Source organism: Hyperolius riggenbachi, chromosome 11, assembly GCF_040937935.1.
Source record: "Hyperolius riggenbachi isolate aHypRig1 chromosome 11, aHypRig1.pri, whole genome shotgun sequence".
NCBI lineage: Eukaryota > Metazoa > Chordata > Amphibia > Anura > Hyperoliidae > Hyperolius > Hyperolius riggenbachi.
The window spans coordinates 175,599,742-175,627,354 of record NC_090656.1 but is presented as its reverse complement, the minus strand read 5'-3'; the positions used below and the strand labels follow the sequence as shown (position 1 = coordinate 175,627,354).

Sequence of the window (27,613 nt, the reverse complement as noted above, 5' to 3'; positions counted from 1 at the left end):
CTGGTGTGCACCAGCCCTATCTCAAGCTCTCCACTCCTCATCTCTCCCTCATTCACCCTTGTTTTCCCCCTTTCTCTAGTGCTGGAGGAAGGGGGGCAATCTCCCCCCAGGCGGCCTTTTATTCAGTGATTTAGGGCCGGTCCAGTGCCTGGTGTAATCAGGTTTGTTGTTGTAAGGCAATGTGAAACACTAGGCTAGCAGATAAAAGTGCAATTCCAGGGCAGGCAAGCTGGTAAATATACACAGCATGATGCAGAGCTTGCCTGGAGGGTCTGTGGGAAAATATCTGTCTGGTCTCTCCCCATTGTTATAATTACTGCATTTGTGGATAAGGTGTTAAACAAGTTGAAAAGTTTTTGACAGTCCCTAGACTCCAGGAGGGCTGCTTTCTGACTTGTGCGAGAGACTGGCAGGGACAGGAGTCATATTACAGGCAAATAGCCTCTGTGTGATGTGGGACTGCAATACAGATAAGCTCTCTGCTCCATCTCAGGCTATTCTCAATTTCTCTCCACTCCTCTTCTCTCTGGGCTAGTGCATGCCAAAATCACAATAGCAATCGCTAGCAATTTGTGAGTGTGATTTTGTGAAGCGATTTTTTTTTCAGAGCGATTTTTGAATGAATCGCTCAAAAACATGCTATATGCTGTGTGTTTGTAGTTTTGAAAAAATCACAATGCTGCTGCCTGCTGTGAGAACACCGTCATAGGGTAACATTAGCCAAGCGCTTTTCAAATCACTGTCGATTTGAAAAATGCTCAGAAGCCCTCTTGGTGTGCACCAGCCCTCCCTCATTCACCCTTGTTTCCCTCTTCCCCTAGTGCTGGGTGTCTTCTTGTCATACAGGAAAGCTAAATAAAAGTGCAATCCTGGTGAGGCAAATTATTATTATTAGTGGTCAGGAGGAAACTGTGGGGGGAAGGAGGGCCCCACAGATTAAGTTTGCCCTGGGGCCCCAGGGCCCCTTAACCTCCTTGGCGGTAATCCCGAGCTGAGCTCGGGGTATGCCGCCGGAGGTCGCCGCTCAGGCCCTGCTGGGCCGAATTCCATTCTGAAAAAAGCAGCACACGCAGCCGGCACTTTGCCAGCCGCGTGTGCTGCCCGATCGCCGCCGCTCCGCGGCGATCCGCCGCGTGCAGCGGCGAAAGAGGGTCCCCCCAGCCGCCCGAGCCCAGCGCAGCCGGAACAAACAGTTCCGGCCGGCGCTAGGGGCTGGATCGGGCGGCTCTGACGTCAGGACGTCGACTGACGTCCATGACGTCACTCCGCTCGTCGCCATGGCGACGAGGAAAGCGAAACAAGATAGGCCGCTCATTGCGGCCTATCTTGTTACTTTCGATTGCCGGAGGCGATCGAAAGTACGCTTCTGGAGCGCCCTCTAGTGGGCTTTCATGCAGCCAACTTTCAGTTGGCTGCATGAAATATTTTTTTTTTAATTAAAAAAAAACCACATTGCAGCCTCCCTGGCAAAATAAATAAACCGCCAGGGAGGTTTGATTCACAAAGCGGTGCTAACAGTTAGCACGCCGGTGAAAAGCCCTTTATCACGCCTAAACTCAGTTTAGGGGCTTGATCCACAAAAGAGTGCTAACTGTTAGCACGTTAGTTTTCGCGTGAATTTTCGCATTGCGCGCGATTGCGAATTGTCGCGCAAAACGATAACGTTTTTATGCCTAAACTTATCACACCTAAACTTATCACACCTAAACTTATCACGCCTAGGGCTTGATTCACTAAAGAGTGCTAACTGTTAACACAGCCGTTTTCGCGCAAATTTTCGCATTGCGTGCAAAAACGTTATCGTTTTGCGCGAAAATTCGCTATCGCGCAATGCGAAAATTCGCACGAAAACGGCCGTGCTAACAGTTAGCACTCTTTAGTGAATCAAGCCCTAGGCGTGATAAGTTTAGGTGTGATAAGTTTAGACGTGATGAGTTTAGGCGTGATGAGTTTAGGCGTGATAAACTATAGCACCAACTGGGTTAGCACCGCATTGCACAGCTGATCAAAAGTTTTGCGCTAGCAAAGTCTGGTGCACTTCGCATAGAGTTTAATGGCGCTGCTTTGCGTGCGGGACTTGCGCGCGATCTAAACTTATCTAAACTTCTCACGCCTAAACTTCTCACGCCTAAACTTCTCACGCCTAAACTTGCTTTTGACCAGCGTGGTGCAATGGTTATCACTCCTAAAGTCTTTTAGTTGTGCTAACTGGGTTAGCACCGCTTTGTGAATCGAGCCCTATGTCTGTTGCATTTCCATCGCAGCCAGGGACACTGGTGACATTACGCATTCATCCCACACGCTGCTCAGGTTTCTCCAATGCCTCTTGGCCTTATAAATACAGTGTACATTATAGAGTACAATAGTAACAAATACCATTTGGACTAAATGTCGGTAAAACAAGACCACTTCTTAAAGGGTTTCTGAAGTGAAATAAACGTATGATATAATGAATTGTATGTGTAGTACAGCTAAGAAAAAGAGCATTAGTAGCAAATAAATTATTCTAATATTGTTTTCAGTACAGGAAAAGTTAAGAAACTTTAGCTGTTATCTACGCAAAAGAGCTTCTATGAGCTCTCCAACCAAACTTGGATCGGGTACAGTGCTGTTTTCTGGAGCACGTCTACATCAAAGAAACAGTCAGAGACAGATTTAGTTAACATTTTACTGCAGTGAAGTTCAAAGGGTCATTAACTCTGCTTGTCTTATAGTTTAGAATACAGCGTGTGGCTTTTAATTGCAAATATGACAGAATTATGCAATGTTTAAAAAAAGCTATGTACTGTATATTCTGGCGTATAAGACTACTTTTTAACCCTTGAAAATCTTCTGAAATGTCAGGGGTCGTCTTATACGCCAGGTATCATTGATGCCGGGTGACACGCCCTATCCTGTCACCGACTCTCAGATCTCCCTGCTGATGACTGTAGTGAAGCGGCGCAGGCGCACATGTGCGAGATCTGAGAGGCAGAGAAGGAGGTAAACAGGATACAAGGCGGGCCAGAAGGGAGGAAGAGGCGTGTTTTATGGGCACAGCGCAATCTATTCTTTCATACCACTCTGATAAACAGGTAGATAGGGAGAGCTGACCAATCCACTTGGGGAGAGGGAGAGTTGACCAATCCAACCAGTCAATCCCCTGTATACTGTCATATACTGGGTACCACAAACAGTATAACACCAGTATCTGTTCATACACAGCACCAGCATATGATGTTTTTTTTTTTTTATTTGGTGTGTGTTGAAAGAGGGGTAATCTTATACAGCGAGTATATCCCAAACTCTATATTTTAACTGGAAAAGTTGGGGGGTCGTCTTATACGCCCAGTCGTCTTATACGCCGGAATATACGGTATCTGAAAATAAAAATGACGATATATTTTTTTTTTTTGCTGCTAATGTTCTATTAATTATCGGTACTAAACATACAATTCATTATGTCATAAGGTTTTTTTCACTTCAGTGTCACTTTAAGGTGCCAACAAACGGACCTGCTACATAGCATGTAACCAGAACGCAAGCGGTAACCTGGTTACCTTGCTTTGTAGCAGGTTTTGTTTGTTGGCAACATAAGAGGTGGTCTTGTCCTAGCTTCATTTAGTCCAGATGCTATTTACCCGAAGAACAGTCATTAGTCTCAGAAAAAAGATGGCGTTGTCGCCTAAAAGGAAATACAGCCCTTTTCAATTCAAACTTTAAAGGACACCCAAGGTGAAAATAAACTAATGAAATAAACAGTTGTATCTATCCTCCTTCTCCTAAAAAAATGACTTTTTAAGATATTCCACAGTTTTATATATTAAATCTACTTTTTAAGTTTTGACTGTTTAATTGTTTTTGCTCAATGACGCATTAATTAAAGTATGCCAGAGCTAAAATCTATGAACTATTGACCCTTTGTGTCTCTTTCCTGCTCTCAGACGCCATTTTCTGCTAGGAAAGTGTTTTATAGTTGTAATTTCTCATCAGTAAGGGTCACACTGTAGTCTGACCCAATCCCGACCCAGACAGGAGCTGCCACTTACATATCTGATGCTTAACTCTTTCAAGCAGAGAAAGAAGAAAAGGAACAGAGTATAGTTATTTGTGTGCTAGGCACTGAACATACACATGTCTGTCTCATCATGTCACATGCCACCTCGGGTATCCTTTACTGAGCCTATTTATTTATTGTCGACATTAAATGGATATGTGTAAGGATCCCTCCTGTAGCGTATCCTGTCCATTGCAGTGGAGCTGCAAACGGACAGTTCTGGCTTATCTGCTTGCATTGAGTTGTGCATTCACAATAAGTCTGATTGTCATTTGCAATCGCTCTGCAGTTCTGGGCAGCTCAGGATGCTGTCATCATTCCACCGATTGCTTTTTGCAGCTGAGCTGCGGCCAGATAGCCCTGCATTTCCTGCATGCATGTTGTTACATAACACTGCATGTATTTCTTATGGGAGTCCTTTGCATTCACAGCCAGCTAGCAAATGGTAATCAAGCCAGCTTGGGGTTGAGTAATTACCATTCAGCTGTGTGGAAATTTGCATACTTGCATCCATTGGCTGATGCCGGCTTAAAAGTCTGCCTTCCATTTTAGATCCTGCCCATCATAGCGGTCAGTATGCTGGTCTGCTGGGCACCTTGTTACTCTGTATAGTTGTGTTTTTGTAGTTCAATGCGACCTTATTACTTGTGCTTTAGCTAGTTTCTTGATAAATATATAACCAACTTGCTAATATATATTTATCCGTTAGTTGAGCCGTTTGTTATTTTTCTGTATTATTGTGTATTGCCAAGTTCCATGCTTGATGAATGTTCGCTGCATCCGCGGTGGGTCAGTGAAGTCCATTATCCAGATAGCTTGGATTCTGCCATCACCACGTTGGTGACTGTAGTATTCCTGCTACTCTAGTTTCTGGGAACGTAACTATAGGCTGCGGTTGATATTAGTTACGTTCCATCATGTAGCCTTGCCTGGGTGGATGCTTGCTGGTGACTGTTGTTAGCCTACTTGCTCTGCTTCTGTGGACGTGACTGTGAGCTGCAGTTGCTACTAGTTACGCTCCAATGTATAGTCCTGTCTTGTATCTGTCTGAATGCTTTCTATCGCTAAGGCAGCGCAACATCGCACTGCGCTGCCATTGTGTTTTATTTGTAGCGATATCGGAAGCCCAGAGCTGCAGTTGCTCTGGGCAGCCTGTGTAGCCTCTTCCATTATTTAGCTACCAGCCTTGTTGCTCTGGGTGGTCAAAGTATAACCCCCAAGCATTACAATATGTTTATTAACACTGAAGATTGTCATTTTTGTGCATTTTTGCATCTTGAAAATTAAAAAATAATACAGTAAAAAAAATACTTTTTCTATAATTGACAAATGGTATCCTGGCATATTTTATATCTACATATCCTTTTACTTTATGAACCTGATTATTGGTGTGGTGAAGCACTATTAACGATATACCTCTATAGGTTTTTGGTCATGAAATTCTTCCATTTTTTTGATTCTAGCCTAGTGCGAAAAGACACTGTCCGTTCTCATAGGCTTTCATTGGTTCTGTCATGTCTCCATCGTCTGAAAATATCGTGTACCACCCAATCCTGCATCCCGCCCATCAGAAGTGAAGTAATGGATCTGTTCACATCGGCCATGTCTGAACGAATACTGTGCCTTCTGATCTGGTAAACGAACGTTTTAAGTGACAATATAAACCAAGCCTAAATATCCCACTGACTGCTAAGACAATAACTAAAAACCAAAAGAGTTTGCTGCTGGTTGTTTATATTAAATTGCTTAAAGGACATCCGAGGTGAAAATAAGCTGATGAGAAAAACAATTGTATCTATCCTCCTTCTCCTAAAAATGACTTTTTTAGATGTACCACCATTTTATTTTATATGTAAATCCAAGTTCATTGTCTCTGCTCAATGACACCTTCATTGAAGTGTGCTAGAGCTCAAATTGATGAATTATTGACGCTTTTCTTCGCCTTCCAGCTCCAGGAAGCCATTTACTGACAGGAAAGTATTTTATGGCAGTAATTACTTATTAGTGAGGGTTATGCTATAGTCTGACCCAGTCCGACGCGGTCCCAACACGGATAGAATTTGTCACTTGCATACCTGATTTTTAACTCTTTCAGGCAGAGAAAGAAAAAAAGGAACACGGCATAGTTATTTGTGTGCTAGGCACTGTACATACACATGTCTATCTCATCATGTCACATGTCACCTCGGTTGTCCTTTAAAGAGACGTAGATCAGGTTCAAAAACAGATACTAGTGACAGAAGAGGAGTGCAGCCCCGATGTGATTGCCAACAAGCACTAGTTGGTAATCTTCTGCGGGTCCGCGCTCGTCGACGGGGGACCGAAGGATGCCAAGGGAAGCCTCAATAGGATCCAGAGGCTTCCCTCTCTTTAGGTAAGTATCTGTTTTTGCACCCAAGCTTCGACTTGGGTACACTGTAAATGCTAGACTCAGCAGCACCCAGTTTCTGTTGTCTCCTTTTTTCTTATTTTTTTTGAGTCTCTACAAACAAAACATCCTCCTAAAATATGTTCGTCATGATGTATAATGGCTTTTTCAGAGATATTGTCACTCATTATTAGAGATGCTTACATTTAAAACAGCCACAGACAAACTTTGGCTCAGGGTGAAGGCGGAATACGACTCTCCCTGCTGCAGACAAACTCCTGGGTGGCTATTCCCTCTCCGAGTTATCACAACTTGGGGGAACACATAATTCGAGCACCAGCTATTGCCAGCAACCAAATTACCTTGTTTTTTTTTCTAATTTGAACTCCGGTTATCGCCAGCACCCAAATTAGTCAATGAACGCCGCTATCATGGCCGTTTCTACGGCCGTGCGGGGCGTGCCGCCGCCCGGGGCGCTGCTAGGAGGGGGGCGCTGTGATGGAGGGGGGAGTCGCAGCCCGACCTCTCCCTCCCTCTCCCCGGGCCGCCCTCCATGCGATCCCCCCTCGGACGGACTCGGAGTGCAGAGTTATTATGCGCAGGGAAGCGCTATAGAAAACTACTCACCTCGCTGGCTCCACGCGCTGCTCTCTCGCCGCCAGTCTCCTCTCTCTGCCTACACGCTGATACACACACACGCTGCTTCCTGTTTAGCAGCGGGAGGGAGAGGTCGGGCTGCCCTCCCCGCGGCTGCGGCTCCCCCCTCCATCATGGGGGGCACCTACCTAACCTATACTGGGGCAGCTACCTATCTAACCTATCCTGGGGGGCACCTACCTAATCTAACCTATCCTGGGGGGCACCTACCTAATCTAACCTATACTGGGGGGCAGATACCTAATCTAACCTATACTGGGGGGCAGCTACCTAATCTAACCTATACTGGGGGGCACCTACCTAATCTAACCTATACTGGGGGGCACCTACCTAATCTAACCTATACTGGGGGGCACCTACCTAATCTAACCTATACTGGGGGGCACCTACCTAATCTAACCTATACTGGGGGGCAGCTACCTAATCTAACCTATACTGAGGGGGCAGCTACCTAATCTAACCTATACTGGGGGGCACCTACCTATCTAACCTATACTGGGGGGCACCTACCTATCTAACCTATACTGGGGGCACCTACCTATCTAACCTATCCTGGGGGGCACCTACCTAATCTAACCTATACTGGGGGGCACCTACCTAATCTAACCTATACTGGGGGGCACCTACCTATCTAACCTATACTGGGGGGCACCTACCTAATCTAACCTATACTGGGGGGCACCTACCTAATCTAACCTATACTGGGAGGCACCTACCTAATCTAACCTATACTGAGGGGGCAGCTACCTAATCTAACCTATACTGGGGGGCACCTACCTATCTAACCTATACTGGGGGGCACCTACCTATCTAACCTATACTGGGGGGCAGCTACCTATCTAACCTATACTGGGGGGCAGCTACCTATCTAACCTATACTGGGGGCAGCTACCTATCTAACCTATACTGGGGGCACCTACCTAACCTATACTGGGGGGCAGCTACCTATCTAACCTGGGGGGCAGCTACCTAATCTAACCTATACTGAGGGGGCAGCTACCTAATCTAACCTATACTGGGGGGCAACTACCTATCTAACATATACTGGGGGGCACCTACCTATCTAACCTATACTGGGGGGGCACCTACCTATCCTATACTGGGGGGCAGCTACCTATCTAACCTATACTGGGGGGCACCTTCCTATCTAACCTATAGTGGGAGCATTAACTCATCTAACCTGTATTGGGGGCACCTACCTACCTAGCTAGTCTATACAGGTGACAACTATACTGGCTACCTATATTGAAGGCACCTACCTAACTAACCTATACTGGGGGCATCTACCTATCTAACCTATGCGGGGGGGGCAACTATTCCGGCTACCTATATTAGAGGCTCCCACCTAGCTAACCTGTACTGGGGGCACCTAACTATCTAACTTATAACGGGGACGCCTGCCTATCTAACCTATACTGTGGGCAACTATACTGGCTACCTATACTGGAGGCACCTATCTGGCTAACCTATACCGGAGGCAACTATACTGGCTCACCTATGCCTGGCTACCTATACTGGGGGGACCTATAGCTGGCTACCTATACTGGGGTACCTATTCTGTGGGAATCTATACTGAGTGCAACTAGACCTGGCTAACCTACACTGTGGGCACCCATACCTTGCTTTGGGGGGGGGGGGGCGCAATTTTTACACCCTCGCCCTGGGTGCATTTTAGCCTAGAAACTGCACTGGCCGCTATAGCCATAATTCTCATTACGGCGTATGGTGGCACTCAAATGATCAAAGCAGCGCTGTTGAAATTGGCTAATTTGTTAGAGATGATAAGATAATAAATAAAGTTCATGCTGTGCCTGTGTGCATGTAACTGCCAATGCACAACTCCTAATTCACTAACCTTTTTGGCAAACTTTACTACCATATGATATATGACCCAGTCAAACGTTGAGGAACACACTTTTTCGGAAAGTCTGAATTATTTTATGATTTCATATCACTGCTAATAATAGCTGGTTAAGAGAAAGTAAATCCGATTTGTTATGATCAGACAAGGCAGGTACAAAAGTAGGCTTACCTAACACAGGTGGGTTGTCCGAACTGGGGAGCATGGTATTGAGGATCAGTAACAGCACAGAGAATCCTAAAACCACTGTCACTTTAAAACCGAGTCTCTCCCCGGATTCCAGGTCAATGAACATACTGAAAATATCCAACATTACCAAAAAACACGCTGGAATTATTAAGTTTATGACATAAACTATGGGAGCTCTCTTTATGAGTATCTGCAATAATAATAATAATGAAAAAATGTTAGACAAAAACAGTGAATGTGTTCATAGTACTACCCAGTTGGCTCATGCTGACCCAGTACCACTATAAAAGTAAAAAAAAAAAAAGGCTAGATGGAGACCAAAAAAATACTTTATTGTTTAGTGTGACACTGTCACAACTTTTTAAACTTTTTTTTTTCATCTTTTAATGAATGATAACGGCTATAGCAGCAATCATTCACCTTTAACCATTTACAACAACAGATGCAGTATATCTATGCCCTGCTGGTGTTATTAATGGTTCCAAGGGCGTGGATATACATACTTGCCGCGATCACTTGCCGCGCATGCCCATGTACTCGTCTGGGCCGGTTCAAGTAACAATTGGGCCCTAGGGCAAAATTAGCCTGGGCGCCCCCCAACAGACTCCCCCCGACCAAAAAGAGCCTTTTGTTGCAGCCAAATTTTCCTCCTGGGCCCCTGAGCTGGCTGCTGACCCTCCCCCAATCACCTCCCAACTTAACAGACTCTGCAGAGTCCCTGGGGAGCAACAGTTAAGATGGGGAGGGACATCTTGGGGGCTCTGGGGCCCTGGGGCAATTGCCCATTTTTTCCTATGGTAGCTACGGCCCTGGTACTCGTCGCCGCCCAATAGAAACCTGATCAGTAAATGGGAACACAGTTCCCTGTGAACAATGTTCATTAATGAGATGCCGGTGGTCACTGATAAAAATGAAAGATAAAACATATTATTAATATTATTATATATTTATATAGCGCCAACATATTCCGCAGCGCTTTACAAAGCACAGTAAGACAACACGGGGAACATACAGTAGGTACAACCAAAAAATGTACAGCAGAGTCTCAAGCAGCACAAATATTGCTACAAAAACAGTAAACATTAGGAGGATGACCCTGCCCTTGCTAGCTTACAATCTAACATACACACACTATTTCCTGTGTACTGTTCTCAGTACACAGGAGTATAAAGTGGGGGGACATTTATTGGCCAAATAGTAAAAATACACCCCAATACATGAAGGGGCACTATGGTTTAATAACTGGTTATAATGTCATTTAATATAAAATATGTGCAAGTGTAGCAATGTTTAACACATATATTGTGGCAGAAAAAAAGTCTATTTCAATATTACATTACCCTTAGTTACGAGTGAGCCGTTATAGGAGTTGGAGGAATCCTCTCTTGAAACATCAAAGGGGGGATTAAAACAGCAGCTCAAACAGCTGATAAGCTGCCTCCTACTGCACAATGGTATGTGCTGATTTGGCGTCAGATAATTTCCTCTGCTGACGCCACTCATCTGTAACTAAGGGTAATGTAATATTGAAATAGACTTTTTTTCTGCCGCAATATATGTGTTAAACATTGCTACACTTGCACATATTTTATAATAAATGACATTATAACCAGTTATTTAACCATAGTGCCCCTTTAAATTAAATAAAAACAAATTCCCCATTAACCTCTTACTTCCCCCACCCTCCCATAGTAACCAAAATAAAACATTTGCATATGTAATAATTCGAACATTTGTATTTCTCCTGTCGGGAATCAAAGAACTCAAATATACAGTGCTGCCCATAATTATTCACACCCCTGGCAAATTTAGACTTAAAGTTACTTTTATTCAACTAGCAACTCATTTTTCTGTCGGGAAATTACATAGGTGTCTCCCAAAAGATAATAAGACAATGTACAAGAGGCATTATTGTGGAAAATAAACATTTCTCAGCTTTTAGTTATATTTGAGCAAAAAGTGTCCAGTCCAAAAGTATTCATACGCTTCTCAATAATCCAATAGAAATATAGGCGCTTATTGTGACCTTGAGACTGTACTGCGTGTACTCCTATTCGTTATTGCCTGAGGATGCAGGAATATACCTGTGAAACGCGTTGCATGGTTGTCTGGAGTATATTAATAAACCTGTTGTTGTTAAAAAGCTGACAGTATCTTGTCTACTTCAAGGAGGCGAGTCCGCCACCACCTCCTGAGGAATTTTAAACTTTTTAGTACCTTTTATCCTGCTGGCGCCTCTGTTCACTCTTATAGAAAAGCTTTATTGGCTATTACAGCAATTAAGTGCTTCCTATAATTGCAGATCAGCTTTTTGCATATTTCCACAGGTATTTCTGCCCATTCATCTTTAGCAATGAGCTTCAAATCTTTCAGGTTGAAAGGTCTTCTTGCCATCACCCTGATCTTTAGCTCCCTCCACAGATTCTAAATTGGATTCAAGTCAGGACTCTGGCTGGGGCACTCCAAAATGTTAATGTTGTTGTCTGTTAACCATTTCTTCACAATTTTTGCTGTGTGTTTTGGGTCATTGTTATACTGAAATGTCCACTGGTGCCCAAGGCCAAGTTTCTTTGCAGACTGCCTGATGTTGTCGCTGAGAATCCTCATGTATTGCTCTTTTTTCATGGTGCTGTTTACTGTGATTAGGTTCCCTGGTCCAGTGGCTGAAAAACACCCCATTAGGTTCCCACCACCATGTTTGACAGTGGGGATTGTGTTATTTGGATTGATGGCTTCTCCTTTTTTATGCTAAATGAAGGAAACATCATTGTGACCAAACAATTAAATCTTAGTTTCATCTGACCGTAACACAAAAGACCAGAAGTCTTCTTCTTTGTCCAGATGAGCATTTGCAAAGCCCAAGCCAGCTTTTGTGAGCCTTATCTGGAGAAAATGGCAGCCTCCTTGGTCTGCTTCTGTGGAAGTCAGCAGTGTGAAGTGTTTCTTTGGATTGTCTGCCTTGAGACATTGCCACCAGCAGAGCCCAGATTCACCAGGATGGCTTATTGGTGATCCTTGGATTCTTTTTCACCTCTCTCACTATCCTCCTGGCCAGCACAGGTGTCACTTTGGCTTCCGACCACGTACTCAGATTTTCCACAGTGCAGAACAGATTGTATTTTTTAATAATACTTTGCTCTGTAGCCACAGGAACCAACTGCAGAGAACTGCTGTTTTTCACCTGCTGAGTTAATTAAAACAGCTGTTCCCAATTCATCAGGGCTATTAGGATGCTGTAGAACAGCTTGGACTATTTGGAATGGTATAGAACTGTGGATTTTCCCACAGACTGTGACAGTTTGTGAAAGGTATGAATAATTTTGGACTAGCTGAAATGTAAATAAAAGCTGAGAAATTATTATTTTTTCCACAATAATGCCTCTTGTACATCATCTTATTATCTTTTGGGAGACACCTATGTAATTTCTAGAATATATATATATATATATATATATATATATATATATATATATATATATATATATATATATATATATATATATATATATACATACACACACATACACACACATACACACACATACACACACATACACACACACACACACATCTTTATTTACCTTAGGGACTCAACTTTTTTTTAATATACAGTAGCAGTAAAAAGTATGTGAACCCTTTGGAATTGTATGGATTTCTGCACAAATTGGACAAATTGTGATCTGATCTTCATCTTAGTCACAACAATAGACAATCACAGTATGCTTAAATTAATACCACACAAATAATTACATTTTTCCATGTTTTTATTGAACACATCATGTAAACATTCACAGTGCAGGTGGAAAAGTTATGTGAACCCTTGGATTTACTAATTGGTTGAACCTCCTTTGGCAGCAATAACTTAAACCAAACCTTTCCTGTAGTTACAGATCAGATGTGCACAACGGTCAGGAGTAATTTTTGACCATTCCTCTTTACAGAACTGTTTCAAATTTAGCATTATTCTTGGGATGTCTGGTGTAAATCGCTTTCTTGAGGCCATGCCACAGCATCTCAATCAGGTTGAGGTCAGGACTCTAACTGGACCACTCCAGAAGGCATATTTTATTCTGTGTAAGCCATTCTGTTGTTGATTTACTTCTATGCTTTGGGTCATTGTCCTGTTGCAACACCCATCTTCTGCTGAGCTTCATTTTTCCTTCAATGATAGCAATCAATCCAGGCCCTGACGCAACAAAGCAGCCCCAAATCATGATGTCCCCACCACCATACTTCACAGTTGGGATGAGGTTTTGATGTTGGTGTGCTGTGCCTCATTTTCTCCACACATAGTTTTGTGTGTTTCTTCCAAACAACTCAACTTTTGTTTCATCTGTCCACAGAATATTTTGCCAGTGATGCTGTGGAACATCCAGGTGCTCTTTTGCAAACTTTAAACATGCAGCAATGTATTTTTTGGACAGCAGTGACTTCCTCTGTGGTATCCTCCCATGAACTCCATTCTTGTTTAGTGTTTTACGTATCATCAATTCGCTAACAGGGATGTTAGCATATGCCAGAGACTTTTGTAAGTCTTTAGCTGACACTCTAGGATTCTTCTTCACTTTATTGAGCATTCTGCGCTGTGCTCTTGCAGTCATCTTTACAGGACGGCCACTCCTAGGTAGTGTTGGGCGAACAGTGTTCGCCACTGTTCGGGTTCTGCAGAACATCACCTTGTTCGGGTGATGTTCGAGTTCGGCCGAACACCTGATGGTGTTCGGCCAAACCGTTCGGCCGTATGGCCGAACTAAGAGCGCGTGGCCGAACGTTCCCCGAACGTTTGGCTAGCGCTGTGATTGGCCGAACGGGTCACGTGGTTCGGACCCGAACGCGCTCTGATTGGCCGAACGGGTCACGTGGTTCGGGTCAATAAATACCCGAACCACGTCATTTCTCCGCCATTTGTCTGTGGGTTTAGCTTTGGGTAGGCAGGCAGGGTAGTTCTCTCTCCAGCCAGGCTAGCCAGAGTCCCCCCAGTCATTGTGTCGCTGCTGGGAACAGTAGTACACCGCTCACCCACACTATATAGCATTGTGTTTACTGCACTCTGTGTCTGCTGGGAACAGTAGTACACCGCTCACCCGTCACTGTATAGCATTGTGCTCTGTGTCGCTGCTGGGAATAGTGGTACACCGCTCACCCACACTACATAGCATTGTGTCTACTGCCACTCTGTGTTTCTGCTGGGAACAGTAGTACACCGCTCACCCTGTATAGCATTGTGCTCTGTGTTGCTGCTGGGAATAGTAGTACACCGCTCACCCACACTATATAGCATTGTGTTTACTGCCACTCTGTGTGTCTGCTGGGAACAGTAGTACACCGCTCACCCTGTATAGCATTGTGCTCTGTGTTGCTGCTGGGAATAGTAGTACACCGCTCACCCACACTATATAGCATTGTGTTTACTGCCACTCTGTGTCTGCTGGGAACAGTAGTACACCGCTCACCCGCCACTGTATAGCATTGTGCTCTGTGTCGCTGCTGGGAATAGTGGTACACCGCTCACCCACACTACATAGCATTGTGTCTACTGCCACTCTGTGTTTCTGCTGGGAACAGTAGTACACCGCTCACCCTGTATAGCATTGTGCTCTGTGTTGCTGCTGGGAATAGTAGTACACCGCTCACCCACACTATATAGCATTGTGTTTACTGCCACTCTGTGTGTCTGCTGGGAACAGTAGTACACCGCTCAACCGCCACTGTATTCCATTGTGCTCTGTGTCGCTGCTGGGAATAGTGGTACACCGCTCACCCACACTACATTGCATTGTGTCTACTGCCACTCTGTGTTTCTGCTGGGAACAGTAGTACACCGCTCACCCTGTATAGCATTGTGCTCTGTGTTGCTGCTGGGAATAGTAGTACACCGCTCACCCACACTATATAGCATTGTGTTTACTGCCACTCTGTGTGTCTGCTGGGAACAGTAGTACACCGCTCAACCGCCACTGTATTCCATTGTGCTCTGTGTCGCTGCTGGGAATAGTGGTACACCGCTCACCCACCACTGTATAGCATTGTGCTCTGACTCGCTGCTGGGAACAGTAGTACACCGCTCACCCAGCACTATATAGCATTGTGTTTACTGCCACTCTGTGTGTCTGCTGGGAACAGTAGTACACCGCTCACCCTGTATAGCATTGTGCTTTGTGTTGCTGCTTGGAATAGTAGTACACCGCTCACCCACACTATATAGCATTGTGTTTACTGCCACTCTGTGTGTCTGCTGGGAACAGTAGTACACCGCTCAACCACCACTGTATACCATTGTGCTCTGTGTCGCTGCTGGGAATAGTGGTACACCGCTCACCCACCACTGTATAGCATTGTGCTCTGTGTCGCTGCTGGGAATAGTGGTACACCGCTCACCCACCACTGTATAGCATTTCTGTACTGCCACTGTACTGCTGCCAGTCAGCGTGTACTTTAAGGATAAGTGAAATGAGGAAGAAATCCGGTGAAAGAGGGAGGGGCAAGGGAAGAGGTGTTTCCCCTGACGGTTCACATACAGGCCACAGGGGAGCACCGAAGAAAACCCACTCAATACCGCCCATGTTGCCCAGGACAACAACCCTCACAAATCCAAAAGAACAGGACCAGATAATTACTTGGATGACCTCTCAAGCGTCCAGCAGTGGGTTAAGCAGCACCAGCACATCACGCACGAGGTCCGAGTCCTCAGCCAGTTACAAGGAGCCAGTGGGCACAAAGCTGACACAACCGGCAGCGACACCATGCACACAACTGCCAGATAACCAGTCCCAAGAATTACCTCAGGACACAATGGGGTATTCGCAGGAGCTATTCCCAGCCCAACAAACTTCCACCTTTCAAAGGTCAATGGAACAGCCAGAAATGTTGTGCCCGGATTCACAACCATTAACTGTGGGAAATGCACCGCGCACTGAAATACAAGGCGAGTCCGAGGACTTTGAAACCCAAATCCCAGAGCAAGTTGGGCAGGAGGGGTTGCAATTGCAGGAGGTCGGCCGAGAAGATCTGGAAGACGACTTTGGAGTGAGCTGCGCAGAGGTTGTTCTGGGGAGCTCTACTCCACGGCGGCGGCCCCCCACAATGACATATGACGAGTTTGAGGAGATGGAAGAGGAGGGTATGGACAATGTGGACACAGACCCAGATTTTGTATGTGAAGGAGAACATCACCGTCGTAGCAGCAGAGATGAGTCTGTTGAAGAACCCACTGCTGCACGAGTTCGCCTTGTGCCACAAGGTAGGCGGCGCGAAATTTCAGGCACCACAAGCCTGGAAGTTCAAGTGAGACGCAAAAGAGGCGCAAACAGAAATCGCCAGCAAGGCAGGTGCTCCAAAGTCTGGGCTTTCTTTGAAGACTGCACTGAGGATGGTACCATGGCGATTTGCAAGGTGTGCAAGACCCGCCTGAGCAGGGGGAAAAATATTAACAACCTCTCCACCACCAGCATGAGCCGCCACATGCTATCCAAACATCCCACTCTGTGGGCAAACGCGGCAGGACAGGGTACCAGCAACACTGCCTCCCTTGGGTTCACCAGACTTACCACCAGACCCGCCTCAGCAGCAGCAGTAGCCCAGCCATTGCATGGTTCACAACATTCACAAACATCAGACGACGCTGACATTGTCACTTTCCGGACTAGTGCTCTTGAGGTCTCCCAGTCTTCATCAAACACAACAACCAACAGCCCTTCAGTGTGCAGCCCTACGGTTCAGTTGTCTGTCTCGGAGATGTTTGAGCGCAAGAGGAAATTGCCAGCAAATGACCCCTGGGCCGTGGCACTAACAGCCAGCATAGCCAAGCTTCTGGCCTGCGAAATGCTGCCATATCGAGTGGTGGAGACAAACAGCTTCAAGGGCATGATGTCAGTGGCCATCCCACGTTACGTGGTTCCCAGCCGCTACCACTTTGCGCGCTCTGCAGTGCCTGAGTTGCATGAGCACGTGGTCAGCAAAATAACCCGAAGCTTGAAGAATGCCGTTGCCTGCAAGGTTCACCTCACCACTGACACCTGGACGAGTGCGTTTGGCCAGGGTCGATACATCTCCCTTACTGGGTGAACCTTGTGGAGCCTGGCAGCGATTCCTCACCTGCTACGGCGCGGGTGTTGCCCACGCCGCAAACAGCTGCACCGCCGTCCCTCCCACTGGATAACAACAGCAGCACCTACCTCTCTGACTCCTTCTCCTCCAACGCATCTCAAAGCTGTACCTCATCCGGAAACGCTAACCCAGCAGCAGTAGGATCGTGGAAGCAGTGCAGCACAGCTGTTGGCATGCGTCAGCAAGCGTTGCTGAAGCTGATCTGCCTTGGGGATAAGCAGCACACAGGGGAGGAAATTTGGAGGGGAATAAAGGAACAGACGGATTTGTGGCTGGCACCGCTGGACCTGAAACCGGGCATGGTTGTGTGTGATAATGGGAGTAATCTCATTCGCGCTTTAAGGTTGGCTAAGCTGACACACATCCCTTGCCTGGCGCACGTGATGAACCTAGTAGTTCAGCGGTTCCTGAGGACATACTTAGGCGTGGCCGATCTTCTGGTGAAGGTGCGACGAGTGGCCAAACATTGTAGAACTTCCAGTACTGCTTCGGGGGCACTCGCCAAGATGCAGGAGCGCTTCAATCTCCCCCACCATCGCTTGCTGTGTGATGTCCCTACGCGCTGGAATTCTACGCTGCAAATGCTAGCCCGCTTTTGCGAGCAGAAGAGTGCAGTGGTCCAGTACATGACGGCGCAGTACCGAGGCGCATCCGGCCAGCTGCCAAGCTTCTGTGGATCCGATTGGGCCAACATGTTGGACCTCTGCCAAGTCCTCCAAAATTTTGAGCAATTGTTGTGTCTGAAAGCGTGGCCTTCTCCTCCTGCGCCTCCTCCTGTTCCATCACGTGTGCTGCTGCTGCTGCTGGGTTAGCGTTGCCGGTCCCTGTTTATGGAACCTCTCATCTTTATTACATTTATGACTGCATGGCGGCAAAAAGCATTGCTATATCCGCACGCTTTTTGTCCTCATGCAAGGCCTGGGTTGTTGTGTCTCAAAAAGCGTGGCCTTCTCCTCCTGCGCCTCCTCCTGTTCCATCACGTGTGCTGCTGCTGCTGCTGGGTTAGCGTTGCCGGTCCCTGTTTATGGAACCTCTCATCTTTATTACATTTATGACTCCATGGCGGCAAAAAGCATTGCTATATCCGCACGCTTTTTGTCCTCATGCAAGGCCTGGGTTGTTGTGTCTCAAAAAGCGTGGCCTTCTCCTCCTGCGCCTCCTCCTGTTCCATCACGTGTGCTGCTGCTGCTGCTGGGTTAGCGTTGCCGGTCCCTGTTTATGGAACCTCTCATCTTTATTACATTTATGACTCCATGGCGGCAAAAAGTATTGCTATATCCGCACGCTTTTTGTCCTCATGCAAGGCCTGGGTTGTTGTGTCTGAAAGCGTGGCCTTCTCCTCCTGCACCTCCTCCTGTTCCATCACGTGTGCTGCTGCTGCTGCTGCTGGGTTAGCGTTGCCGGTCCCTTTTTACGGAACCTCTCATCTATATTACATTTATGACTGCATGGCGGTAAAAAGCATGCTATCCGCACGCTTCTTGTCCTCATGCAAGGCCTGGGTTGTTGTGTCTGAAAGCGTGGCCTTCTCCTCCTGCGCCTCCTCCTGTTCCATCACGTGTGCTGCTGCTGCTGCTGGGTTAGCGTTGCCGGTCCCTGTTTATGGAACCTCTCATCTTTATTACATTTATGACTGCATGGCGGCAAAAAGTATTGCTATATCCGCACGCTTTTTGTCCTCATGCAAGGCCTGGGTTGTTGTGTCTCAAAAAGCGTGGCCTTCTCCTCCTGCACCTCCTCCTGTTCCATCACGTGTGCTGCTGCTGCTGCTGGGTTAGCGTTGCAGGTCCCTGTTTATGGAACCTCTCATCTTTATTACATTTATGACTGCATGGCGGCAAAAAGCATTGCTATATCCGCACGCTTTTTGTCCTCATGCAAGGCCTGGGTTGTTGTGTCTCAAAAAGCGTGGCCTTCTCCTCCTGCGCCTCCTCCTGTTCCATCACGTGTGCTGCTGCTGCTGCTGGGTTAGCGTTGCCGGTCCCTGTTTATGGAACCTCTCATCTTTATTACATTTATGACTCCATGGCGGCAAAAAGTATTGCTATATCCGCACGCTTTTTGTCCTCATGCAAGGCCTGGGTTGTTGTGTCTGAAAGCGTGGCCTTCTCCTCCTGCACCTCCTCCTGTTCCATCACGTGTGCTGCTGCTGGGTTAGCGTTGCCAGTCCCTGTTTATTGAACCTCTCATCTGTATTACATTTATGACTGCATGGCGGCAAAAAGCATGTTACCTGTGCAAAGAAACATGACATTTTCCGCATTTAAAAGACAGTTTTTCCTTTGAAACTTTACAATCAATTTTCTCAAAAACTATAAGCTCTTTTTGCTAAATCTTTTTTTCCTCTTGTACCCACTCCCAAGGTGCACATACCCTGCAAATTTGGGGTATGTAGCATGTAAGAAAGCTTTGGAAAGCACGAAAGTTCGGGTCCCCATTGACTTCCATTATGTTCGGAGTTCGGCGCGAACACCCGAACATCGCGGCCATGTTCGGCGAACGTTCGCGAACCCGAACATCCAGGTGTTCGCCCAACACTACTCCTAGGGAGAGTAGCAGCAGTGCTGAACTTCCTCCATTTATAGACAATTTGTCTTATCGTGGACTGATGAACAAAAAAGCAAGGCTTTTGGAGATACTTTTATAACCTTTTCCAGTTTTATGGAAGTCAAGAATTTGTCACAAATCTTAATCATAGGTCTTCTTAGAGCTCTTTTGTGCAAGGCATCATTCATGGCAGGCAATGCTTCTTGGGAAAAGCAAACCCAAAGCTGGTGTGTGTTTTTTATAGGATAGGGCAGCTGTAACCAATTCCTCCAATCTCATCTCATTGATTGGACTCAAGTTGGCTAACACCTCACTCCAATTAGCTCCACGAAATGTCATTAGTCTAGGGGTTGACATCATTTTTCCACCTGCACTGTGAATGTTTACATGGTCTAGTCAATAAAAAACATGGAAACATTTAATTATTTGTGTGGTATTAGTTTAATCAGACTGTGATTGTCTATTGCTGGGACTTAGATGAAGATCAGATCACATTTTATGACCAATTTGTGCAGAAATTCATATAATTCCAAAGGGTTCACATACTATTTACTGCCACTGTATATGTCATGAGGGTATATTACTGTTATTTTTGCAAATAAAGATAAAGGCTTGTAATTAGTGACGGATGCAAAACTTCAAAAATACACCTAGATTTCCAAATAAAATATTGTCGACATACATTGTACTGGGACATATTTTAAACATTGTAATAACTGGGACAAATGGGCAAATACAATGTGTGTGTTTGCATTTTTTCTTATTATTCCAGTTAAAATTTATTAAGAATACAATAATTAATCATACCACCCAAAGAAATCCTAATTTGCAAAAAAAAAAAAAAAAAAACCCCAAGATGTAGATCATTTAATTGTGATGTTATTGGAGAATGAATGGCAGGAGCACTGAAATGTGAAGATTGCTCTGGTCCATAAGGAGAAAAACCCCTTAGTGGTGAAGTGGTTAAACCAGTGCAAGAGTGGAGACGACGTGCACGGTAGCATGCGGTGGCAGCATTTTGTGCAGTGCATGACTGTCTACATCCTGGAATCTTTAGGGGGGGGCAATTAGGACGTGAGAGACGAGTCTCATCAAAGAATCTAAAGGGAGTCATGACTGCATGGTGTAAATTTGCTTAGTGAATACTAAATGATTTATCACCATGGGGATAACAGTAAAAACAGCTCAGAATTGTTATTAAAGACAAGAGATAAGCTTAGGGAATTGTGACCATTGTTTGAAAAGGGATAGAATATAATCCCTTTATAGTAAACTCCAAAGGACCTGGCCTAGTAGTTAACTATATCATAAGTTTACTATATCAGGATTTGTCACACATTGTATATTCATCAGGCACATTTTTGGGACCGGGGGACTGAGTGTACTATAGCCAGAGGTTTATGTTATCAGAGTTTACTATAACGAGATTCTACTGTATTAGGTGGCTATACACTTATCAATTTTCTTATCTGATTCCTTGCAGATTCGATTCATCTGCTGGGAATAGATTCCTCAAAATGTCAGATCGATCGATTTTTCTTTTATCCATCTTAAACAAAAATTTATTGAAATAATCGATCAGACAGAATGGAAAATGTCAAACAAGTGGGGGCGGAGCAAGAGGATTGGCAGATCGATGGCTTATAGTATTGCACTGCATCAAACAGTGCAACTTTGCAGTTCAATCAATTTTCTATAGATTCCCTGCTGGAATCTGTTGTAAATTGATGTGCAGCGTGTGGGAGGAATCAATTCATTTTGAATAAATTCTTATTGGAAAGAAATCAATTGTTTTGGAACATTGAGTGGACATCTATAAGTGTATGGCCAGCTTAGGTCTATGTAGAAATCATAAATTGGCTCTAAATCCTCTAATGCACAATTAGAACAATTTACCTGGTAGATAACTGTACTGTATGTTACGCCTTTACTGGTAAGATTTGCATTCAGTACAGTGATGTTCACCAAAGACCAATCTCCTTTACTGACAAAAATGCCTTTTGAGTTTTTAAAGACCACACTGGAATTGGATCTGCCTACCATGGTAATGGTATCAACTGTAAAACATACCATAAGAACAAGAGTTACATAATTGTATAAGTTAAAGGAACACTAACGATTAACATATTTTTTAAACTGGGCTGAGAATAGTTTGTGTAAGTACTGCAGTATACCTTTCTCTGCTTATCTCTTCCTTTTAATGTAATCAAATTCCTTTCACATTTCAGTGACAGAGGGTGATGGGCCAGGTGACAGACCAGTAAATCAAGAGGGGAGGGGGGAATCCCTCTCCCTACATCTGTTAACCCTGTGTACTTTATATATTTAGAAGATGACAAGCTCACTAGCTTAAACTGCAGCTACCTGTGTCTGTCTGAGGAGAATAATGCACTGAGAGCTGAGGAAATGCTTCTGTTATGTGCAGCATAAAATAAACATTTGTAATTGCATGTGAAACCTGATACCCTGAAATGTGCAGAGTGCAAAGACCAGCACTGGCTGTGTCGCATACCTCACAACGCACATACTCCCTCTTGCTATTGATTTGACATTTTTCAATGCAGCTACAACCTAAACACAACTAATTACATCTTTTGCCTCTGATATTTAACATGAAAAGTAGGAAAATGCTTACACAGCTACTTAGACATTATTTGTACCTTGTCATTTCAGAACACTTGGTTATTGATAGTGTTCCTTTAAGGCAGAGCTGTAGCCTAGTGACCAAGAATAAATGCTGTGGGTGGCATGAGGTCACATATTCTGTCATCTCTAGACTTGTCATTTTTCCTCAACTAGGGAGAAGATTTAATAGCAGGACGGTCTGTATGCTGGCATACTGTAGTGCAGCATTAAAACAGTTCATTGCAGGATAGCAGACATTTACGTTAAACCAGGTGTTCATTCTAGTGAAACAACAAAAAAACAAAAACTGTTCATTTATCACATCAGAATGATAGGAGACACTGCCGGAGACTTGAAGACTTCCCTCCTTGAGAAATTTCAGTTCCCTCCATCATTCCACTTCAATCAACCACTTAGATGTCTTGTTGGTTCAGTGGCCAGAGGGACTACTATATGCCTTTCCTCACTTCAGTCTAATACAAAGAGTCCTCAGAGAGAGATTTCGGGGTGGAGGGCCTATTTATAGCTCCTTAGCTGCCAAAGAGCGCCTGGTTTCCATTCATACATACATTAGTACAGAAGGGTCCTTGGCATCTGGACCTCAGGCCGGAATAGCTGATTCAGAGGGACCAGCTCCACCTCAGTCTGGGGCAGTTCAGGTTTCACAGCATGGATCTTGAGTGGCAGCTCTTAAAGAGACTCTGTAATTAAAAAAAAAGTTCCCCTGGGATGAACTCACCTTGGTAGGGGGAAGCCTCTTGATCCTATCGGAGCTTCCCCCATCCTCCATCCCACAGTGGTCTCGCTGCAGCCCACTGAATGCACAGCCGACAATTTGTCAGGCTGTGCAATATTTACCTTTCCCTGTCCCAGCGGGAACTACCAGCAAGACTACCGTGAGACACAGGAGGACGGGGGAAGCCTTGATAGGATCCAGAGGCTTCCCCCTCCTGAGGTGAGTACCCTCCCAGGGGAACTTTTTAATGTTACAGATCCTCTTTAAGACAGCAGGGGCTATTGGACGGAGTAATTGTGACTTTAGTAAAGTGTAGAAAACCTAGTACTAGACAAATTTATAATAAAGGATGTTATGATGATTTACGCTTTATTTTAGAGTTTCTCCAGGATGGCGTTGACATAGGTTTGTCAGCCAGTACCCTGAAAGTCCAGGCGGACACACTTTCAGTTTTTTCAATATGCAGTTTTACAGAGTTTCATGTTAAATTAGTATATAGGTCACAACCGTTATCATCCAGGCTCTTTCTTGGGATCTGTCGAGGGTCCTGAATTTTCTTACATCTGACACTTTTGAACCACTGCCTGATACCCCGATAAAGAACCTAATGCTTAAGGTGGTTTTTCTATACCAGCTAGGAGAGTAAAGGACATACAAGTGCTGAGACTATTAAGGACCCATATATGGTCATCCATCCAGATAGGATTATATTTAGGCCTGACTCCGCTTATCTGCCAAAGGTGGCTTCTGCTTTCCATTGGTCACAAGAGATTGTGTTGTCATCCTTTTCCACTAACCCACAGAATGACAAGGAGAGGAGACTCAGTACTCATGATGTCCATAGGAATTTACTCATGTATTTAGAAAAAACACAGCAGTGGAGGAAGACCAGTCAGTTTTTCCTTGCATAATCAGGGAAGCGGTAGGGACAGCAGATCTCAAATACCGGTAACTTGATATCTACATGGATAAGGGATATTAATTACTTGGGCCTACAATGGACTGGGCATAAACAATCCAACTGGTATAAATGCAACTTCCTAGGCAGAAAAGTCTGGAGCATCACTTGAGCAGATATGCAGAGCAGTAACGTGATCAGATCATGCAACCTTCGTCAAACATTACCAAGTGGAACTCCTGTCAAGTCTGAGTCAGCCACTAGAGAGGAGAGTACTTCAGGTGGTCATCCCCCGCGAGGTAATTTCTCGCTGATCTCAGGAGGAAGCCATCCTGGAGGGCTGTGAGAGAAAGGCCCAGCTGCTTACTGGTAGCAGGGTTTTAACAAGTCCTCCAGGACAGCTTCCTTATTTCCCTACCCTACACTTATGGTTAACTATGGTTATACACTAAAAGTGACTTGTTATGGGTTCTGTTAACAAAAAAAAATGGATGGTCTAGGAGAGGGGACGGCCTGTATACATTTATATTATTTAAATTCATTGTCTGTGTTTCCATTTACGGGAGGAGCCAATCCTGGAGGACTAGTTGAAACCCTGCTAATGGTAAGCAGCTGGGCCTTTTCATACTATACTTAGAAGGGGGCTTCTTTACGTTTCTTTTCTTCACCACTGTCTGAGGTATTCTAGTGGGATAACCAGTAATGCTGCTGTTTACTGTTTGGAAGATCAGAGAGTGTTGCAAATATAGTATGGCTTTCACTGGTTTGTGGTGGGGAAGATATTTCTTGTTCTTCCTTTTTGGTTTGTATAGCTTTGTTTACAAGCTCCCTTTTTTAGTCAGTTGGAATAATAACTGGCAGAAGAACATAGAAACAACACACAAAACTTACCTGCATGAACATAGGGGCCAAAGGTCAGATTGCATGTCTGGTCATCAAAGGGAAACCTGAAGATGTCTAGGTTGCAGGTACTAACAATCCGTAGTGGTTTAGAATTAGTAATCTTTCCTTCATTTGTAACCACAAAGTAAGGAGTGACAGGAACGTTGCTGTCAGTTTCTGTCCTGTATGAAGAAGATGGATCCATTAAGGTAGCAGTAAAATGATGTATGAGTTCTATGAAATGAGCAGAGGCTTAGCTAGGTGGGGTCAAGGAGGGACACATGTCCCCGGGCAGAGCAGCTGGAGGGGCGCTAGATTGGATGCATTGGCAGCACGACTACACAGGGGCAAGCTGTTAGCCCATACCCCACCTTGCAATTAACATGATCCCCTCCTGGGCGCTCGGTTTCAGAGCACCCCAGCTTCAGCTTACCTAAAGCTAATTCACTGCCTGAAACGATGTGACACAGTACACAGTACAGGCTGTGTATATGACTCCGCCCCAGCTAAGGAGCTCCACTAGTAAAAGCCACTGCCCCTGGAGCAGTCACTTGGTCACATCTGCCCAATCAGACTTTTGAGAAGCATGTGCTCTAGAACCCTCGATCTAAGCAGTTCAGCAGCATCACTGAGCACACAGCGGAGTGTGAACAGACAGAAACTGGGTGAGAGATCTGCCTGCTTAGATATGACCGTAAAATAATTCAAGTTTGATAATGAATTGCCTCTCTACTAGTCGGGTTAGAGTACATCCATGAGGGTAACAGTATTTTGCACAGCAGCCGAGATTATGGACTTGTGGAAGGTGCAGGGATATACTCTGGCTCAGCTCAAGAGAAAAATAAATGCTGAGTTTTCAACTTATCAAGAGAAGATGAATATGTATGCTCCATACATCAATGGTTTAAAATGGAAGTGAACTGTCATCTAATTACAACATTTTTTTTTTACTAACAACTCAATCACCTCATGCAGGTTACTTTATAGCAGAGTAGTCAGCATGGAGTAATCCACAAAAAAAAAAAAAAAACCCTGCGCTCCAGTACTGGGTTCAGAAAGTTCCACAGATCTTTGCAGCCTTTATGGTCCTAATGCACGGCTCAGCTCCAATAATCTGGGATGTAAGCAACTTCTAAACCAAAGAGGAGCGCCCCATAGTGTATTACCATAAAAAACCTTTTTATTGGCACAATCAGGTTATACTCACAAGATGTATGATCAACAATTCGCTTATCAGCGGTAAGCCTATCCGCTTAACTCCCAGGCAGCTGAAGCACTGGCGCGGTCTTGGTGGACTCGGCAGCTCGTCTCTGGGGGGGGGGGGGGGGGTGGAAGTGGCTTATTCTGGGCGTGCTCGTAGCGAATTGTTGATCATACATCTTGTGAGTATAACTTGATTGTGCAAATAAAAAGGTTTTTTATGGTAATGCACTATAGAGCGCTCCTCTTTTGTTTAGAAGTAGCCAGCAGGGAGACACAAGTAATGCAGTCTTTATTGCTTGTTTATTTAATTTCTAATGACGGCTCATGTTCACTCTTAAGAAAACCCGAGGCGGGAACAAAAAGTCCAGATTTACTTACTTGGGACTTCTTCCAGCCCCCCGCAGTCTATCAGGTCCCTCAAAGTGCTCCCAAGCCCTTCCAGTGTACCGCTGCCCCCTCTGAAAGATTGCTGACTGAGCATGAGCAGCTCCTTGATCACGCTCTCGTGGCCAGGAGTGTTTTGCACATGCACAGTTTAAGTCTTTGTGAACTGCGCATGTGCAGAAAGCTTTAGGCCACAAAAGGGTGTTTGAGGAGGCACACATATGGGACCACGCATGCGCAGTAGCTGCAAATAGTTCTAGTCATGGATCTGTTGGAGATGGCAGAGGCACACTGGAGGGGATATGGAGGACCTGATAGACTGTAGAGAGCTTAAGAAGCTCCAGGTAAGTATAGTACCACTTTTTTCTCCTACCTAAGGTATCCATCCTTTAAAGCAAAAAAAAAAAAAAGATTTATGATACTGTGATGGGGCAAATACCTTTTCCCTATCACTGTGGCCAGGCCCTTATACAGAGCATATCTGGGAGAGGAAAAGCTCAGTGCGCTGAGAAAGCTTAGCTCAAATGTGTGTTCCTTGCACAAAAAGTACAGGAATAAGGGATATTACTTACAATTTTTTAGGTTCAAATAGATGATGGTGATCTTTCAAAAATCAGACTATATACTACTGCAGCGTCTCTAGCGCCCAGGTTAGCTACTTCGGTCCAGTGGAGCATGGGAAGGGGACCACTAGACTACCAGGGAATACTTTGTGTTGAAGTGGAGACCACTAGCCTATCGGGGAATAATTTAGGGGGGATAAGGGGACTGCCACTCATCCTGGCATCAGGCTAGCCAGCCCAGAATTAGACCAGACAGCGCAGCACAGAAGTAAAGTTAGCCAGCTCAGGAAGCTAGATAACTCTGCCTAGTAATGTTTATTTAGGGGACACTGCCTACTTATGTGATATGCTGTCTCTTATTTGTCATTCATTAATTTTTTTTTTTGTGTGTGGGGCCGGGGGGATTCATTTTTTGTATTAATGGAAAGGGGCTTCATGCAACATTTTGCTGGGCAGGCCTATTTACACCACTAAGGTTATGTACATTTGGTCCCATCTATGACCGTGCACAGATTTCATTGCATAGCCACACCCTTTTGTGGTGCGGCGCGCTGGGGT

At 45.0% G+C, this 27,613-nt stretch overlaps 1 protein-coding gene across 1 annotated transcript in view; it reads right to left on the bottom strand.

Annotated features, from left to right (window-relative positions):
* LOC137537917 (5-hydroxytryptamine receptor 3A-like) overlaps positions 1-27,613 on the bottom strand; it is a 67,132-nt gene that overhangs the window by 6,934 nt on the left and 32,585 nt on the right. The window contains exons 5-7 of the mRNA XM_068259846.1: positions 24,915-25,087; positions 21,661-21,821; positions 9,094-9,301 (exon numbers count right to left, since the gene is read on the bottom strand). Of these exons, the coding sequence (XP_068115947.1) occupies positions 9,094-9,301; positions 21,661-21,821; positions 24,915-25,087 (542 nt within the window). The remainder of the gene's footprint in view (positions 1-9,093; positions 9,302-21,660; positions 21,822-24,914; positions 25,088-27,613) is intronic.